The sequence below is a fragment of the Engraulis encrasicolus genome, chromosome 16 (genome assembly GCF_034702125.1).
Source record: "Engraulis encrasicolus isolate BLACKSEA-1 chromosome 16, IST_EnEncr_1.0, whole genome shotgun sequence".
NCBI lineage: Eukaryota > Metazoa > Chordata > Actinopteri > Clupeiformes > Engraulidae > Engraulis > Engraulis encrasicolus.
The window spans coordinates 6,366,264-6,386,153 of NC_085872.1; the positions used below are offsets into that span (position 1 = coordinate 6,366,264).

The following is a 19,890-nucleotide window of genomic DNA, read 5'->3' on the forward strand; positions in this document are numbered from 1 at the left end:
GCAGCACCCTGTAGTTAAGTTTTTTTCTGTCTTCTGTTATGTTTTCCTATTGCATTGATGCATTTTGATGTGTAAACATTTTATTTTTTAGAACTTTACAGCAAGATTGTACATTATTTTACACAATAAAAAACTGTGAAATGAACAAGGCTTTTATTGAATCATTAAAAGATAAGTGAATATGAGATATACCATTACATTTCACAGACTAATATTCAAAGCAGTTGAATAACAACTAGTAAACAAAAAAAATGGGCAGATATAGGCCTATGGTAGTGTTCTTTCGATGTTCATAATATGCATAGCAGTCTATTGTAAAACAGACCTTTATTCAGGTTTTAGCCTACATTTAGAGAGCCTATACCATAATCCATCCTTGAGGAAGACAAAAATGGTTAGGCTCTGCAGCATACCAGTCGAATGTCAAGAAGCAAGAGTGTTGTTGCGCAGATGTACAAATTAATAAACCCAATAGACCCAAAAGGAAAGGGCCAAAAGGTTCACACATTGGAAAACACACAAAGTTCTGGCATAAGGAGCAAAGCAGTGCAAACCAGTCAAATGTTCACACAAGGGTGTTTAGGCCTAAGCCTATAGGGTCTAGAACTGCTATGATGTGATGCACAGTATGCTAATAGGAAAACCAGGCTACTTTCCGATCTGTGTGGGCCTAGGCAAAATGTGAGTTCTTCTATTGAAAAGCTGTCAAAGAAAAAGAAATACACCATGAAACACCAGAGGACAGTAATCACAGGTCTAGGCTAGAACCCCAGTTCAGCCTTGTCGTGCAAAAGAAATTCAGTAGATGGCGGTATTGCTCCTTCAGCTCACGGTCTGATCTGGATTCTCGCGGTACCCATCTCAATGGTTTACCCCCTCTGTGTCGTGGCTACCACGTCAAGTGGAGACTTGAGAGCTTTGGAATCATGGCGGAGCGCAGGAAGCACAAGAAGCGAATCCAGGTACAGCCTGAGCCTTTGAATCATCCCCCGATGTTTTATTTTTGAAATTGGTGTTAGAAGTGTCTGCCGTATCGAAGCATTTAGCAGCTAATGTTGTTAATCAGTGCACACAGTCCTAGACACTGTGAGCAGTCTCCCAACACTGAATAACGTTACTTCTCAGAAAGTGGGCTAGGTAGCTTGAAAACTATTAACTAGCTAGCTACTTCATCATTGTAATAGTCCAAAGGTGTTGGTGTGATGCTCGTTGTTGGTTGATTCATATATTTTTAGGATATACTTCATCAAGTCACCAGCTGGGCACTAAACGAATGATTGCCGCTTATAACGGGGATAGGTTCTGTACACTCAGCTAACCAAGTTGGCCATCTTGGCTTTAGTTTAGGTAGCAGATCCCTGGCATAATTTCTAGCTAGCTAGCTGGTTGGCTCTTGTAAACAGAAAAGCACTGGATAGTTTGCCGAGTTGCTAGCGGGCCCAATTAGGACACGAAGAGCTAAGGCGATGCTTATATTGTGTACATACATTTACAATCATTGTTTACAGCGCACACAGTATTGCTATTGTTTAGCTAATTGCAGATGTTATGTGACACGGACACGTCAATACTCATTCAAGCGCGATGGACGAGCAGTTTAGCCATCTATTGCCTGTCTGGCAACTGATACAATGTATTTTGTGTTTGCAAGCTGGAAAGGATGTTAGCCAGACAGCGATATGTAGCATTTACTGTGGATGCAAAGTCTCATCATATAGCATATGTCAATAGCATCAATGATCTAATTTGATTTCTTGTCTGGATGCTTCTCAGCTAGTAAACATAAAGCTACACCATTAATGATTGTTAAGAGGTGCATCAGCGTGACTTTCTAAACAAATTTTACATAGCCGTGTTGACATATGTTGTTCTCTTGCTTAGGCGTTATCGTTATTTTAATGGCCAGACCACAGACTAAATGAAACTCATGCAGGTAAAATGACTGCACGATGAGATTGTCCAGTCGAATGTTTCATTAGAAGTAGAACGTTGCCATCGGCGGATTTTAGCGCTAGAATACATACCGTTCCTAAACAGTCTGCTTATCTGCTCATTTACCTCTCTGGTTTGTCCATTAGCAGGTAGACACGTTGCCGAAATTATGCAACGACTGTCAGCGTTTTAAGCAAACACGACGATGATGTCTGAACTATCCACCGAGTTGTGTAGTTTCATTCACATGCCCTTTCACTGGAAGAGATCACACGTACTAAACTCAACCTTTCGGTTTAATTAACAACGCATACTGTCTGGTTGCCTTTGTATCAGTCAAAAAGGGGGGGGCGTTAAACAATCTACATCAAGGTCTACAAGGACCCTAGCTCACATACGTCACATTAATAAGTAAATTCGATGTTTGTTGTGCCCTAATCTGTCTCCTTGTCTGGAACCTCTGTCTTGTCTGCGGCCTCTGGTCTAGTGGTCAGAGTGGTAGCCTACAGGAGCCAGAAGATGCAAGGGCCCTTCCTTTGCGTCTGCCAACAGCTGTTTCACTAATAATATCCCTGGTTGATCTGCAGGGATGTATCTCTCAGCACTGAGCTTTCCAACATTAAATTCGCAAAGATCCACAATGATGCCAGAGTGGTCGACCCCTAGACACCACCTGTTGGTTGATTGTGGGGGGGTCCCAGATCTTGTCACACATCATTCATAACATTTGATTTGCCCCTCCCTGTCTCGTTTCACAGCATTGTACCTTCGGGTACAAATAAAGTTACCTTACCTTACCTTACCTTACCTTACTAGTTTGCCACCTTTGTGTTTGCAAATTAACTGAGTTAGCTTGTGCTTATCTTATTTGGGAGGTGTATATGAAAAGCATAATAGAAATGGACAAGGGAGCCTGATGCAAGATCTTCAGGCGGGCCGCTATTCAACAAACAAACACACACTAAAGGGCACAACAGACAGGTCTAGTTATTGCATGTTGTTGAAAAGCCATCAGTGGAATGTGGAAAATGTGGTCTGTGACCTCAAGAAAAGTTGAAGAAAAAAAAACAGAGAAAAACATAGATTGGTCAAAGAATGCTGTACCGGTTGTCGTCTCACCCAGTGACCGACCGGAAATAGTTTCCTGTGTGTGGCAGCTAAATGTAATATAATGGTAATCAGTGTTTAGTGTGTGAGTGCGTGTGTAATGCCAAGGCACATAAAGAAAACCTTCAACGTACGAATTGATTCCTCTTTTTCTCCCCAACATGATTCTCTCATTGTCGTTCAAAGTGGGAGAAAAAGCTGGAGTGTTGAGCGGCCGCCAATACAGTACATGCTAATACGAGTATACTATACAATACTATACTGTACTACTATACTATACTATACTACACATAGCAGATAGCACTTACTTACACTCACTTACACTCACTCACTGAGGTGGGTGGTGGTGGTGGTCCTGGGGGGTCCTGCATACCACACAATGCTGCTTGCTCTGTGGGAAACATTGGTAACCCTAAAAGTCAGAGAATGCGTTAACATAATTAATACAGGTGCTGGAGTAAAGCAGAAGATGAACATTGGTAATGTCATGTAATGTCATGTAATGCGCTCCGTGCACAGGAGGTGAGTGAGCCCACCAAGGAGGAGAAGGCGGTGGCCAAGTACCTGCGGTTCAACTGCCCCACCAAGTCCACCAACATGATGGGACATCGGGTCGACTACTTCATAGGTCAGTGTGTCCTGTAACTCCTGTCCTGTCAGTGTGTCCTGCAACTTGCTGACAACATTCACTTTCGCACACCTAACCAGTCAGCCATGTCAGACCAGTTTCAGTCTTGCAATGCTGATGTTTTTGTGAAATATTCCAAACACCTCTTTGTAAAATGCATTTGGCCAGAAGAGCCTGGAGTCCTCATTTTCTTGACTCTAGGCACTCACGAGATGATTTACCTCTTAACTTAACCTGGTTTACTCCTGAACCAGCTTCTTAGTATAGGCCCCAGTAGCAACACTGGAGACCAGTAACACCATGGCCGCTATTGGGGGCTGCCCCCTTGCATGGGTGAAGCATAAATGCAATTTCGTTGTGTGCCGTGTGCAGTGAACACTTGTGTGCTGTGGAGTGCTGTGTCATAATGACAATGGGAGTTGGAGTTTCCCAGGTGGGCTTTTACTTCACTTCACTTTAAGGTAACAGGCTACAACTAAAGCCAAGGACTGTTGGCACCAACATGTTGTGATAACACTTGAGGGAAGGGTTGAGGTTGGCACCTGAGGCTAATGGTTAGATGGTTCTGACGTTGTGATTTTTTACAGGGTGATCTCAGTATTTGGTTTATCTAGAGAGTCTGCAGAGTGCCTTGGCAGTGATTGATGTCAGGACTGGAGCATCCGTACATTGAGGTGTTATTGTGGTAGAAAAACACAGTCTCGGCATGGAAGACAATTTAACAGGTTAGGGGCAAGAGATGTGTTTTTGTTGTTATTAGTGATAACTTTGGGGTAGTGTGCATTGTCATGATGCTTCCTTGGAATGGTAAAATAAAAATCGGTATGTAGGATGAGGTTCATTGCAAAATAAAAGTTTTTTTAGTTGTGAACATTTTTGCTAGTATAAAACAATGCACTCGCAGTATAATGCATGTTTGTTTTGGTATACATGGCTGCAGAGGAGGTGGCCAATGTGGAAGTAGAAGTGCATTTATGGTGTAAGTACAACACTAGCATAGTATGATGGAGTTGCCGTCACAGGGTTGTGGGTGCGTTTTGACTGTTACACCAACGAGCCTTGGCTCTTTGGTCAGAGTCCCAGTATGGTACCATAGGAGGTCTGGGTTCAAGTCCCAGCAGAGCAACTCTTAGAATTTGTAAATAAACTATGGCTGGTTTTGGGTTTTTTTTTACCTGCTAAGGAGTTTATGTATTGATGGTCTTATTGGTTTGTTTGTTTTGTCTGTCTGTCAGCAGGATAACTCTAGTGAGTTGTTGGAAATGACAAAAGGAATGAGTGGTTACATTTTGGTGATGATCCGGATCCTGGATTTGTAAAAAGAGGTTCTTCACCATTGCGGGAAAAGGGTGAATTTTGACATTCGAGTTTCTAACTCCACAAAAACAACGCAGAAATGCATGAGAAAAAATAGGGTAAAACATAGTCAGATGTTCTATCGAACAGCTTTCTTGGCGGAGGTCTTCACTCTCTGAGTGCATTTCTAGTTACCTCTATTTTTACTGTGGCTTCCCTTACATGACTATGATGGAGGTAGCGTTTCTTTTCCTATGGCCACCTGTGATGGAGGATGACACATAACAGATACTGATGAAGCTTCAAAGCTAAGTTGAGTTGTTCAAAATAGAGCATGCAATGTGACATTGAAACTCTCTACAATCTCTATCTAGATAGTTGTGATGTTGTGAATTTCCCCTCAGGGATTAATAGATGATACTCTACTCTATGCAAGGATTTTAAATGTTCTTTGATGTGAACGTTGTGTTTAACATCAGTCAGCCAGGCACATGTGAATGACACTGGCGTGACTTGTTTGTGTTTGCCTTGGCAGCCTCCAAAGCGGTGGACTGTCTCCTGGACTCCAAGTGGGCAAAGTCCAAGAAGGGGGAGGAAGCTGTGTTCACCTCCAGGGACACCGTGGTGGACTACTGTAACAGGTGCAGTACACCCCAACACAGCTGGACACTACACTCATCAGTCTGGCTGCCTGTCTTTTCTCGTGTTACTGCTTGTTTGTCTGTCTGTCTGTCTGTCTGTCTGTCTGTCTGTCTGTCAGCCTGATACTCTACTCTACTCTACTATTGTATGTCTTCTTTGTCTATCTGTCTGCCTCTATGTCTGTCTGTATTTCTCTGTCTGTCTGAATCTTTGTCTGTTTGTCCACCCGTCTGTCTGTCTGTCTGTCTGTCTGTCTGTCTGTCTGTCTGTCTGTCTGTCTGTATTTCTCTTCCTGTATGCCTGTATTTGTCTTTCTGTCTGTTTGCATCTCTCTTGTCTATCTGTCAGTCGTTCTTTCTTTCTATGTTTTTCTGTCTGTTTGTCACCATCTCTTTCTGTCTGTCTGTATTTTTTGTATTCTTTGTATACTTTTTCTGTCTCTCTTTGTCAAAATGTCTGTCTCCGCTTGCTTCTTGCTGTCTTCTTGCTCTCTCTGTCTCTCTCTCTCTCTCTGTCTCTCTCTCTCTCTCTCTCTCTCTCTCTCTCTCTCTCTCTCTCTCGCGGTGTTGTGGGAATGTGTATGTTGAGTAACCGGCCACAGGAAATGCAATGCAATACATTGCGCTGCCATGATGCCACTTCTGTTATCTAAGCATTGGGGTTCTGCTGTGTGTTTTCTCTGAGCAGCTTACTCAAGAAGCAGTTCTTCCACCGGGCCCTGAAGGTCATGAAGAAGAAGCCGGAGAAGGAACTGAAGAAGGAGAAGGAGAAGGAAAAAGAGAAGGAAAAGGAGAAGAAAGAGGAGAAGAAGGAGGAGAAAGAGAAAGAAAAGGGGAAAGGAGATAGCAGCAAAGAGGAGGAGAAGAAAGGAAAAAAAGAGAAGAAGAAGGATTCTGAAGCTGACTCGAAAAAGGAGAAAAATGTATGCTTTTTTTGTTTTCCCTCATAACTTGACTGTAGGATGAATGTTCATGGTCAAATCAACACAACGTTATATGTAGTTCAACCGTTATTCCCTCACCTTAACAACCTTCTAACCCAAACATATATAGTCACAACATGCACAATACAACATCAGTCCATTATTTGTATGCACATACTGTAAGAGTGACCCTGAGGTTTCTGAACAGTGTTTGTGAGTTATTTCGATGAGTATACTGTTCTAGCACAGGGGACCACACATCTGCTTACGTGCCCAAAACACAAGAGAACGCAGACACTGTGTTCTCCACGTTCCATTTTCTGTGTTCTAGGTAGGACTCTAGGGGTCCATTTCATCATCCAAACTCCCGTCCTCCACTTGTGCGTATGGCCTTGTGCTTCGCAGACGCCCCGCCTTAATGAAGAAAACTATGAAGTTTCCCAGCACAACAACCTTTTTAGGAACTTTTCCCCATTCAACATCCCGATTGCAAATGAGAAAATGACATTTGAATTGTGCTCTTGCGAGATATTGAATTAAACTTCTCTCGTCAATGACGTCATGCGACGTCAACAAGAGGCCACAAGCACTTGGGAGGACGGAAGTTTGGATAATGGAAAGAGCCCAAGGACTCCTGGTGCTCTGTATCTACCAAGGCCAACAGTGTCTAGACCTGCTGTGCTGTTACACTTAACAATGCCTGACTTTTCTGGCAGTGATCTACCTACAATTACATTACAAACCGCAATGGGTGAAAGGTCAAAAAAACACCAGTAATGTTTAAAGAATTTGTATGCGCGTCATACTGAACCATCTGAAAAACTAATTAGGCCAGCATAGAAGTACGCAGAAGTACGCAGAGAGCACTTGCTTAAGTGTTTTTTTTAATACAGATTTGTACCACCTACTCATTGCTCAGTCACACAAATGATGATGGGGCTCACAAGTAATACATTGATAGTGCTGGAAGCTTCCGAAAAGTGATTGGTTATTTTCAGCAGTCTCAGGGAGACATTTGATTGATGGTTTGAGTTGGCCATGCTGTGTCAAGTAACACAGCCAAGAAGATTTGCATTGGCAATAATTCTAGCTGTACGACATTGGATGTAGGTGTATGACGGATGGCCTACCCATCAATTTGTACTTAATATTTCTCCGACAGCAAGGCAAACTCTGCACGAGCAGCATGAAAAGCGCGTTTTATTTTTGTTTGCTCAAACTCCCACTATTGGGAATATGGCGAGCAGTTGGATTTAGAGCCCTACCAATCTACCAAGTATGCAAACTCCTACGGTAGTCCGTTTGCTGTTGTTTTTACTCATGTGTGATTGTGGTCGATGACCTCGGCCCTGCTCTGTCTCTCCAGGATGACAGTCCAGGGTCGCCCAAGAAGAAGAAGGACGTGAAAAAGAAGTTCAAGCTGGAGCCCCATGAGGACCAGCGCTTTATGGACGGCAACGAGGTGGGTGCAGCGCCTGGAGAATGCAGCACAGCACAGCACAGCACAGCACAGCACAGCACAGCACAGCACAGCACAGCACAGCACAGCACAGCACAGCACAGCACAGCACAGCACAGCACAGCACAGCACAGCACAGCACCGCACCGCACCGCACCGCACCGCACCGCACCGCACCGCACCGCACTATACTGCATAACACCACACTGCACAGCACTACACTGCATAACACCACACTGCACAGCACTACACTGCATAACACCACACTGCACTGCACTACACTGCATAACACCACACAGCACCGCACAGCACTTCACCGCACTGCACAGCACCGCACTACACTGCATAACACCACACTGCACAGCATAACACCACACTGCACAGCACAGGCCGCTCAGCTCCACTGGGACATTAGTCATGGACAACTACCTTAATACTAAGTGTGTGCGTGTGCACGTGCATGCATATGCTTGTGGGTGTGACTGTGTACTGTATCGGCTTGTGTGTGTGTGTGAGTGCATAAGCATGCATGCACCAGTTTATTTTTGTTTGTGTATTTCCCAGGTGTACAAGTTTATTTGTGTGTGTGTGTGTTTTTCCCCCCCCCCAGGTGTATGTGTGGATTTATGATCCAGTGCATTTGGCAACGTTTGCCATGGGACTCATATTGGGTACGAGCTTTTACCTTCTCTTGTCTAGTGGTTGGGACATTTGGAGTTGTTTATGTAGGGAAATGTCTTTGTATCCATATATCATCATTGATGCCTCCAGTGAGACGGGCCTGCAGTCAAATTTCCCATAGTTTTAGCATCACGGTCACCTTCAACAAGCTCAAATTAGGTTTTTTTGTCATTTGCAGGTAGATAGATCACAAATGTCAAAGGGGATGTAATGCCACCTCAATACAGTGAGGTCTTTCATCCTTGTTCTTGTCATTGCTGTTTGATAATGATGTCTGTACCTGGTTGTCACGTCAATATGTTGAAACTTATGAAGTTGTTTATGCTGTTTATACTGCAGATTATGCCATGACCCAGTAATAGTTGTGTCATTCATTTGTCCTTACTGTTTGAATATGGGGCAGCCGTGGTCTAGTGGGTATGGAATTGGTATTTCAGTCTGGAGGTTGTAGATTTCAAACCCCACTTGACCTCTCCCTACACCTCCATCCATGGCTGAAGTGTCCTAAACCCCCTTGAACCCCACTTTGCTCCAGGGACTGTAACCAATGTAACTCACTTTGGATGAAAAAAAGCCAAGTGTAATGTAATAATGATGTGTGTATGTGTGCGTGCGAACTTGGTTGTCTGTGTTGGTTGTTAGTGATCGCGGTGATTGCTGCCACCCTGTTCCCGCTGTGGCCGGCGGAGATGCGAGTGGGTGTGTACTACCTGAGCGTGGCGGCTGGCTGCTTCGTGGCCAGTATACTCCTCCTGGCAGTTGGTAAGAGGCCCAAGTCTGTTCAAAATCGTGGCGATTTGTAATTCACAGCAGTTCCTTAGAGGTTCCCAAACTTTCCAGAGTAATGTATAGGACTTTATGTTTCTGATTAGTCCTTACCGACTGCTATGAAATTCATTTCCAGCACTATTTGGATCTGTAATGCTGCCCTAATGATGAGATCCAAATAAAAGTATTAAACTGTGTGTGTGTGTGCGCGTGTGCGTGTCTTCCTCCTCCTCCTCCACCAGCACGCTGCATCCTGTTCCTGATCATCTGGCTGGTGACGGGCGGCCGGCACCACTTCTGGTTCCTGCCCAACCTGACGGCGGACGTGGGCTTCATCGACTCCTTCCGGCCGCTCTACACGCACGAGTACAAGGGCCCCAAGAACTCCAAGAAGCAGCTGAGCGACGGCAAGGCCGACAGCAAGGCCCTCGAGGCCGACAGCAAGGCGAACAACAAGTCCGACAGCGAGGAGAAGTCCGACAGCGAGAAGAGGGACGATGAGGATGACGACGACGAAGAGAGCAAGGAGGCGGAGGGAGGCGCGGAAGGGGAAGGGGAGGGAGACGGCGAGGAGGTGGCGGACGAGAGGGAAGGCGGCGGCGACGGCGAGACGGAGACAGAGGGAGCGGCGGCAGAGCGGCACTCCGACACAGACAGCGAGCGCCGGGAAGACGAGGGCTCGCAACACAGCAACGGCAACGACTTCGAGATGATCACACGCGAGGAGCTGGAGCAGCACACAGAAGAGGAGGACGAGGAGGCGGAGGGGGAGGAGCAGAAGGAGGACCAGGGAGGGGAGGAAGGGGAGAGGGAAGACGCTGACGTGGAAGAGGAGGAGGACGAGGAGGACCAAGCGAAGAGCAGCGGGGCCAAGTCTGATACCGCTCACACTTAAAAAAACAAAAACAAAACAAAAACAAGTACACACACACACACAAACATTTCGCCTCAAGCAACTCGATGCCCATGCACTCCACAGGGGAGCCCCTACCAGTGCTTCTGTTATGTCCAGGAGTGACTCCTGAGCTCTTCCAAACCCAGAATAACACAACAACAACAACGACAACAACAACAACAATAACATTTATTATTGTAAACAGAGAAGAGAGACCAGCTATGACAATGAAAATGTACAAAGCTTCTTTCTTTTATGTTGTGCAGAGCATCTCTCCCGTATATATGAGACGTTGAAAAATGCAGAAGTGTTTAGCAGAGAGAACCCTTCCCCCACCCCTCATCTCTTTATCTCATTTAATGAAATTAACTTAAGAAGTCCCATCATTTAAAGAAAGAAAATATATCCATAACTTTTGCGATTTTGATTTTTCAAAAGAAAACATGGAAATATGAATGAAATATGTTTTTTTTTGTTTTTGTTCCCCTTCCCTCCCTTCTCCTAGCCATGCCCTCGCCCTATGGACTGCTGCTAGATGTAGTGGGCGAGAGCTGTGGCTGGTGCCAGATAATAGCAGGGTAAATATTGAGGACACGGGGGAGCGCTGGGGTGCAGCTGGCCATGGTGCCCATACCAGAACATCTCCCAGATTTCTCTTTCCATCTCTCTCCCCCCCCCCCTCTCTCTCTACCGCCTGTCAGTAAGTCCTGGAAAACACATAAAAGTGAAAAAGATATGTAGACATACTTTAAGTACATGGCGCCCCATTCAAAACCAAAATTTCTTTGGTTCAGTCGTATGTGTCAAATGGGTTTTCTGATGGAGTGGATATAATCGATGATGATGATGATGATGATGATGATGATGATAGCAAAGTGTGAGTGAGTGAGTGAGTGAGTGTGTGTGTGTATGAGAGTGAGAGAGTGAGTGAGTGAGAATGTGTATGTTATGGATTACTGACTCTAAGACGGTAGTCCTCCTGTATGTTTGGACCAAATTTTAATTGTTTCGTCCTTGTTAGGAGAAAACCTCTTTGCAGAACTTTGGCCATCTCACGAACAGTGTTTACATTTTTCTTCAGAGATTTTGAATGTTGCATTCGGTACCCTACTTCTGGCCCTGTGCCCTCCTCGTTAGGAAAAGTAAAGGCCACGCTTGGCTTTGTGTGTGCACAATCCGTTTTGATTTTTATTTTCTGTTCTTTTCCCCCCAGTTCCATATTCAAAAACAAAAAGGCCTTTTTTCAGTCGTACTCTAGTTGATACTGCAGGCAATGTATATGCTTATTGGTGTCGGGTTTATAAACTGTTTACAAAATGGCATTGATAACCATCAGTTATGGTATTGATTTTAGACGTCCTCTGTGGCTATATGAATTCTCTCTAGTGTTTTGGAAGTACCTAAAAGACCAGTGGCAAAAGAAAAATCTCAAAGTAGATTGTTGTATGATCAGCATACATTTACAAACACTAGTGCCAAACTGATTTTGTACCTTTTTTCCCTCATTTGTAAGAAGAAGAACCAAGATAATATTTAGTACTGTTAATGATTATTCCCAAGATTTCAAAAGTTGTCCCAATAGTTGATAGTTTGTCTCTCATCAGACGTAGGTCAGAGAGACAACTGAACTTAAGTCATGCTTTGTTTTAGTTTCATTTTCTTTTCTTTTGATATTTCTTTTTTGTGTGTTTCGTTAAAATCACTGGACTGAAAAGTTTGAAATGAAATGTCATGACATGATGCCTCTGTTGTGGTTTGGTACTTTGGTCAGACGGAAACGGTTGCTATGGTTTCTCTTAATTCAGTGGGTGGCATGGCGATGCAGTGATGTTAACGTGAGGAAGCGGTGGTCCAATATGCCCAGGGACCCGGTGGACGCCCTCGCCGGGCTTTGTGGTCCAATTCTGTCCCCATTGTAGGGTTGCATTTTATGTACTAAATATTTATTTCATATTAGATGGTCTTTTACTCATAGTAAGGATAATATTTAAATAATTGCAAATATATCATTTATATAGAAAATCTATTATTATATCAGATGTACACAGCTATCAGTTTGGTTAATGATGAACAACTGCATTGAACCTATACATTTTCCATGAGATAATTTCCCCCCCCTTTGTTCGGTTGTTAATTTTCAAATCATGTGTGAAAGGAACTAGGTTGTAAATAGCTGGCCTTCTCTCTGGGGCTTGTGGGCATTTTGACCTTTTCATCAGAACTGAATAAGCCTGTCTTGATAAAAGGTGGAACTCCAGGTGGAGCTCCAGAAACAAGTCCAGTTGTTTTCAACTTAATGCAATTGAATAAGACAACTGAGAATTCAATTTTCTCAGACAAACCGTGAAATGGTCCTCTGTGCTGGTGGCTGCACACATGACTGAAGATGCCTTTGCTTTGGTTGGGTTTTCTCAGTTCAACCAACAGGTGGCAGAGCAGGGTCAGATTCCTTAGTGCTTGGCTTGTGTGGTTAACCACTGTGAGGCAGATGATCATTAGATCAGACTCTCTTAACATTTAATCTAATATGTAGCCAGATAATCTGGTATGTAAACATACTTGTTCACTATGTACTCTATGTCCAGCTCATCTGTTAGGTTTGTCCCTCACAAGCAGAGTCCATGAAAATGTGAAATGTGAATGTTTGCGTCTCCTATTTCTGAACCTGAATTCTGTCAGGTTTTTTTGCACCACACCCTGCTCTCACAGAAAGGCAAAAAAAGAAACAAAAGGTCACAAATTGTGTTGTTTAGAGGTCACAAATTGTGGTAGGGTTTTTAGTTTTTTAGTTTTGATGCAAAACCCTTTGAAAAATGTCTGAGTGTAACAGGTTGATTTGAATCCTTTCTTGGCCTTGCCCCTAATGCATTTGCAAAGATGAGAGTCGGCCTGTATGCATAGGAATCCATGGTAGGTAGTGTGCAGTGCACACATTGATTGAGTTGAACTGAACAGATTTTCTTCTCTCATTGCTCAAGACTATTTTGCTTTCTTTGTTCCATTTGTTTTCTGTATGTCGTTCATCATCCCTTGTTGTCTGCTGACGAGCTGCCATTGCGCCAGGGCCAGTGTCATATTTGCTGAAAACTGTCATTGGAAAACTCTCCCGTTGTTCTCGAGTGTTGCACAGTACCCGTCTGTTGTGTTCTGTAGTATTACTGTACATGCCGCTTCTCGTCCGGCAGTTTTTCAAGAGGAAACGGAAACAAAATAATTTGTCCTTTTTTATTAAAAAAAAAGAAAAGAAAAAAGAAATGGTCAGAATTGACTTAAAACTGCATAGTTGTCCATATTTGGATTGATATCATATTGAAGACTGTCTCTTGCGATATTTGGAGTATAATTTAAGTGATGTCTGTCCTGAGGTATATCTGTATCCCTTCATTGCAATAAAATATAGAGCAGACCGACAACTCAAGTGTATTGTACTTGTGTTACCTCAATGAATGACAAATTTTATTTTATGACCATTTATTTTGTAGTGTTCATTTTAATTGCTCAATATGAAGACGGCAAACCACTGATCTTTCTATACTAAACTAATCACATTACTCTGTAAACTACTGTAGATTTCTTACAAATGCACTTCTGTAAATCATAGTTGTACATTCTACTAAAACAGTGATTGTCAAACTGTGGGCCAGGGCCCACTGGTGGGCCTTGAAATAATTTTCTAAAAATCTAGTGCGTGTGTATATGTGTTGCACTGTTGTTGATAATGTGAATGGGGGCCATCTCTGAGCCAATAAACAATATCAAACATGAAAATTAGAAAAAATTAGAAAAAAACAGCCAACATCTGAACAGGTGGAAAAGCCAGAAAGGAAGCACAAAACACACAGAATAAACCTTTCAGAATTTATTTGCCGTGAAAGTGAGAAGACTAATAGTGGTAATTAGTACAAATATATACCTTTCTTGTCCCGAGTAATGTAGAATCAGAAGAACGGTGACAAGTGCTTTTCTTTTGCAGTAAAGTGAACTAAACAGAGCATCTCCTTTGTTAACACTCCATATTCTGTTAGATAGTTTGTAATAAATATAGTAAACATAATTTATTTGTTTAACCTCTTGCATTTCCTACACGCACAAGTAATAGACTTCTAATTATCCATGTTATTTCATTTTAACACATCAGAAAAAAGTCAGTTACATCATTCGGTCTTCAGGATGTCAAATGTATAAACCTAGCCTTGCATCTTCATTGCCAATGTAAGAAATTAAAACTCTTGACATAAGCAGCATACCAGCCGTAAAAGACAATCCCCCCCCCTCAGGTCAAAGGGACAGAGTTAAAAACCTCTTTTTTACAAAAAAAGGTCACACTGCGCACAAGCCAGACAGGTTTTGGTGTTTTGGAATGTATGAATCAGGTTGGAGCTGTCTCACGAGACAGCCTACAGAAAATAACATATTTGTTTTTTAAAAAAAAGAGAAAATAAAAATAAAAACAGGTTCAGAGAGGAAAAAAATATGTAAAACCAATGAGGGCATAGCAGCACTGAGCCTATAATGACAATGTAAAAGACGACAACCTTGTACAGAAAATTGACAGTACCGCCCCGTGCCCCAGCAACAACATAAATACAATGCTACACACAGCATGTAACAACTCATTTCTATATCTGTAGCCTACAAGAGAGGTGCAGACACAAAACTGAGTTTTATTTTTTTCTATTTAACAAAAAAAACATGAAGTAAAATAAAAAAAGACAGACAACCAAGAAAGAGACAAACAAACAAACATATGATAATTAACAACCGAGAGGGCGGGTTTTGCAGCACTGTCAGTTTTCTGTGTCTGAGGAGTCGGAGGCCTCGCTCAGGCGTGTCTGCTTCTTTCGCACGTTCCAGTGCAGGCACTGGGCAAGGCTGTCGAACCAGTCGTACACCAGGTCATGGCAACAGATGGACGGCACCGGGTAGCAGGACGTGGTGATCTTGATGCTGCGTCAACACACACACACAAACAGCCCAGTGTTGGATTTTGGTTGGCGCAATTGAAATTACACTTCACACAGAGGACTCTACTCGGCATGGATTACATTGTGTGTTCTAAAACAGGGATTCTTGTACTTTTTGACGTTGAGGCCCATTTTTTTCAGTGCAGAGAGGCCCGGGGCCCATCAAATAGCCTATTGCCCATGCCCACACATATTGTGTGTATATATATATATATATATATACAAATAACTAGGCCAATTATATTATATTATATTATATTATAGCCTATTGTATTAGCCTATATAATAGTATATTATATTATTGTTATTATTGTTATTATTACTATTAAAATAATTGAATCCTGTTAAAAATAGCAGGCGATCAATGAAGCTATGGCCTAAATTTTGTAATGGAAAAACTATTAATTGTGCTCACTCTATATTAAATGATAAACCCAATCCACTCACAATGCATCAAGCTACAGCCATTCATATACATTTGAATGCTTCTCTGACATTCGTGACAGCTCGGTTTGCTATTTGTGATGAATCTGCTGACCGTTGATTCAAGACGCGTTTACTTAGGCCTAGTGATGTGCAGATGCGACGCAATTCCTCAGTATGGCAGGGTGTCAAAAACGGAAAGCTTTGTAGCCTAATATCATGCAACATTCTTTAAATAAATGTTTTTTGAGGGACACATGACTAAAAGTTTTGCTTTGTCAGTAAACAGAATTATTTTGAGTAATGTTGCAAACGCGTATATTGTAACTTGACGTGATGAGAGAAGACGTCGGCAAATTACACTTCACACCGCTTGGTAATTTCTCATCCTCCATTCGTGTAGCCTACTGCGTGTATTGCCGTCTTTGACGACGTCTTCAACCATTAAAAAACAGCGGTGTGCAGCAGCAGAACTGGGCTAGAGTAGTAAAGACATAGGCTACGCGGTCTTCGGCATCTTTATTTGATATTGTTCACAGTTGCACGGCCCCTCACAGCCCACAAGCGCGAGGTTGAAACTTTTCCGCGGCCCTCAGGTTTCTGAGCATGGCCCAGCTTTGGACCGCGGCCCTTTGGTCAAGAATCCCTGTTCTAAAAGTCATAGAGCTCATGGTCACATCAATGATAAATACATTGAGGCTGTGCAATATATGCAAATCGTCTACATTTGTTATCCATTGCTCCCATTGAAGAGTTATACAGTGATGACGACAGTCAACCATCACATAAAAGCCATTCTGGCAATGCATGTTGAGATGGATTTTGTAGCCATCGTCAGTCTGTGTTGTATTCTGTCAGTTAAATTAGCTGCAGTACAGTATACTATTTCTGTAGTGCAGTGGTTCTCAATCTTTTTGTGCCCACGTTGAGAAACGCTAGTATAGTACATGAGAGCTGATGAATGACGCTGTAGGCCAGCTTGGTCAGTACCTGTCCCCGTGCTTTATCTCCTGTCTCTTCCTGCCATCGAAGGAAACCCAGGCTGTGTTCCGTGCATCAGGGGACAGCATAATCTACACAAGAAGAAAAAAACAAACAAAACAAAAACAACAGTTAACCACAAAGGCCAGGCAAAACAAGATTAAGGCCCAATCTCAATTCACCCCTTGGCATTGGCCCTACCCCTTACCCCTCCGTTTTGTGTAGGGGTAGGGGTATCCCAATAGTCGTTAAGGCAGAGGGGTAGGGGTAAGGCCCTAAAACAGAGACAACTATGACCACATTGCTCAATTATATTGGCTACCATCACTATTACTTGAGATGGTTGTTCCTGCAGAATCTTTGCCATTTACTACTTGAAGATTTTTGGGGGGCTTTCATGCCGTTATTGGATAGGTCGGTGAAGATGGTGATCGGAAAGTAGTGGGACAGAGACTTGGGTGGGATCGGGAAATGACCTCGGGCCAGAACCGAACCTGGGTCTCCGGCATAAAAAGCATAATGCCTTAGCCAAATGTTTCCCAAACTTGTTTTGTCCTGCATACCCCGGAAGCATTTTGGTCATGTCATGAGTATCCCCCAACTCATGGTCTCTAGGGGTGCGTTCCAATATGCGACCTTGCTTCCTCCACTTGTGCTTGTGGTCTCGTACCAGGAAGTAATACATTGTGATGACATCACTGACAGCAGCATTATATTTCAATATCTCGCAAAAGCTCAATTGTAAAGTCCTTTTGTCATTTTCAAACACGATGGTAAATGAAGAATAGTCCCCCAAAAATTGTTTTGGTTAGGCAGACAGCAGGGAAACTTAATTGTTTTCTCCACAGAGGAGGGACCAGGAGGCGGGGCGAGGCCACAAGCCCAAGTGGAAGACGCGAGTTCGCATATTGGAATGCACTATAGATCTTGTGCTCGATCCCAATGTGACTGTGCTCCATACTTCTGGTAATAGTGCATTTTCCACGCTCGCCTACACATACCGTTGGTTGGGAAACACTGCTGTAGCCGTTTGAGCCACAACCAAGGCCTTTGCTATTTACTACTTCCACAGCCACCACCGACCCCACCCACATCACCATCATGTAGTTTTTGACAACTACTCACCATGAGCTCCACCCCTGCGGGCACCACTATGGGCCTGAAGGAGAGGGAGTGGGGGCAGATGGGGGTGACCATGATGGCCGGCACGTTGGGGTGGATCATGGAGGCACCAGCAGCCGCCGCGTACGCCGTGCTGCCCGTGGGTGTCGACACGATGACTCCTGAGGCACCAGGAACATAGCCAGTGTTACTACTAATACTGATCACTTTATTTGTATATTTATTTATATTTATAGCACAACATCATATCACATACATCGTATGTATGTCTAAGGGCTTAAACAATCAAGCTGCACAATAAAATGCAGTTTCCCAGTTTGGCTTTTTTCTTTCTTTCTTACTGTCTTATCTAGCTAGATTAGATTAGAACGCTAAGAGATAGTGTAATCCACATCACCCCACTGAACAACAATATCATATAGTTAGCATGTTCCTTTGTAAACATGAGTTTTATGTTGTGGAGTGGTTTTCACATGTCTGTCGCATGCTGGTGCACGCAAACATCAACTAATGCAAGCATGGAAATAAATTAACATCAGCCAGCCGGCCAAATGCTGGTGACATTCCAGTTAGGCTGGTAGGAAAGACTTAATAGCCATTTTGACCCATTAGTGACTGTGTTTGGCAAGGAAGATCAGCATCTACAAGCCATTTTGGCTGGTGATTAAAGTGTTAAAAGGTAATTAAGAGTCCAGATGGGTATACACTACTAAACACCATATCGGTTACACTATAAGAGGTAAATCATCAATATAAGAGCATGGAGTCCTCATTTTCTTCAGATATCTTGAGATTTCTTAAGAAAATGAGGACTCCAGGCTCTATTGGATGATTTACCTCTCAACTTAACCTGGTATACTCCTGAACCAGCTTCTTCTTAGTATAGGCTCCTGATTGCAATTATCACTACTAGATCCATAGTCAGGAGACCCTACTCCCCAAAATGCTCATCTCCCCCCCGACAACTTACCATCTCCCTGCACCGAGGTGATGAGGCGCCCATCCAGGTACAGGTCCACATTGGACAGGTAGGACGAGGGGCCTCGGTCAACCACCACCTCATTTAGCACCTGCAGAGAGACATGGACCAACATACTCTGTACAATGCACAAAGTACATATACATATATATATATATATAATATATATATATATATATATATAGTGATCGTTAAATTCTTTCCAAACAGCAATTAAAATGTTAATTTACAATTTCAAATAACCGCCAATTTGTTGAATTTGAAGAGCTAGCAACTTCACAATTAGACTTAGCAGGGGGAAAAGATTCCCAGCTAGAAAACAAAAGTGTTTAAGATAAAGTAAAGGGACACAAACTGGACAGTGGCAGGTGTACTTCAGTCTGGCCTAGCCCTTACAAACATAGCCAGAGTTAATCTTTAACACGTTTCCTTTTGAATGAGCAGAATTATACAGGCACTTGAGGTCTTTCGCACCAAAGGGGATTTATTCTGTCTGTCAGCTCTGCTTATAGCCTCAGTAGCCTGAGAAATCCAGCCATCTGCTAGGTCAATGGTTCCCAAACGGGGTTCCCAAACACCCATGGTTAATAGATGTATTTGCCGTCCTGTGGATTTCTAGCAATACAAGCAGACAAACTATTAATGGAAAATCGAGCAATATTAATGGAGGGAAAACTTGTCATTAATATTGTTAGATTTTCCATTAATAATGTGTCCACTAATATTGCTGGAACTCCATTTGCTAGGCTAAGACTATGGTGGGTGGGGGGTCCTGAAGTCCAAAAGGGGGTCCTTGCTGATCAGTTTGGGAACCACTTTGCTAGGTCAATAACACTGCTGCCCCCATAGAAATGGACAGGAGTGATGCCTCTCGTCTTGTGTTGTTCAGTCAGGTCTACGTCATAAAAATGTGTTTGTGTCACACTAGTTTTCCAGTAGATTAAAGGGACAGTTTGGTCAATTTCAACATGCAGTTGTATTGCTCACGCTACCCTTGACTTGTCAGTACCTGGTGATGCCACATTTTTCGGCTCAGCCCTTTCCGAGATATGAGCAATTCTAATGGAGGCAGCGTTTGTTTACATTTTTAA

General features: G+C 43.0%; 2 protein-coding genes across 5 annotated transcripts in view; one reads left to right on the forward strand and one right to left on the reverse strand.

Moving 5' to 3' along the window:
- The first annotated feature begins 856 nt into the window (after positions 1–856).
- On the forward strand, positions 857–12,070 carry sec62 (SEC62 homolog, preprotein translocation factor). The gene is made up of 8 exons (XM_063218440.1): positions 857–962; positions 3,559–3,667; positions 5,499–5,604; positions 6,293–6,527; positions 7,894–7,989; positions 8,597–8,657; positions 9,310–9,429; positions 9,678–12,070. The coding sequence occupies exons 1-8, from the start codon at positions 927–929 to the stop codon at positions 10,328–10,330; spliced, it is 1,416 nt and encodes a 471-aa protein (XP_063074510.1). The 5' UTR covers positions 857–926; the 3' UTR covers positions 10,331–12,070.
- A 2,104-nt stretch (positions 12,071–14,174) lies between these two features.
- nadkb (NAD kinase b) overlaps positions 14,175–19,890 on the reverse strand; it is a 29,439-nt gene continuing 23,723 nt past the window's right edge. For all 4 annotated transcript variants that reach the window (XM_063218438.1, XM_063218437.1, XM_063218436.1 and 1 more), the window contains 4 exons: positions 18,791–18,890; positions 17,824–17,981; positions 16,708–16,790; positions 14,175–15,277 (listed from right to left, as the gene is read on the reverse strand). In XM_063218438.1, coding sequence (XP_063074508.1) covers positions 15,118–15,277; positions 16,708–16,790; positions 17,824–17,981; positions 18,791–18,890 — 501 coding nt within the window. In that variant the 3' untranslated portion in view covers positions 14,175–15,117. The remainder of the gene's footprint in view (positions 15,278–16,707; positions 16,791–17,823; positions 17,982–18,790; positions 18,891–19,890) is intronic.

What these genes read in the sequence shown, in the direction of transcription:
- sec62 (XM_063218440.1), top strand. Translation starts at nt 927, where the DNA reads ATGGCGGAGCGCAGGAAGCACAAGAAGCGAATCCAG. An exon ending in ACTCGAAAAAGGAGAAAAAT is followed by an intron (nt 6,528 to 7,893) that starts GTATGCTTTTTT and finishes CTGTCTCTCCAG; the next exon opens with GATGACAGTCCAGGGTCGCC. An exon ending in TGCCATGGGACTCATATTGG is followed by an intron (nt 8,658 to 9,309) that starts GTACGAGCTTTT and finishes GTTGGTTGTTAG; the next exon opens with TGATCGCGGTGATTGCTGCC.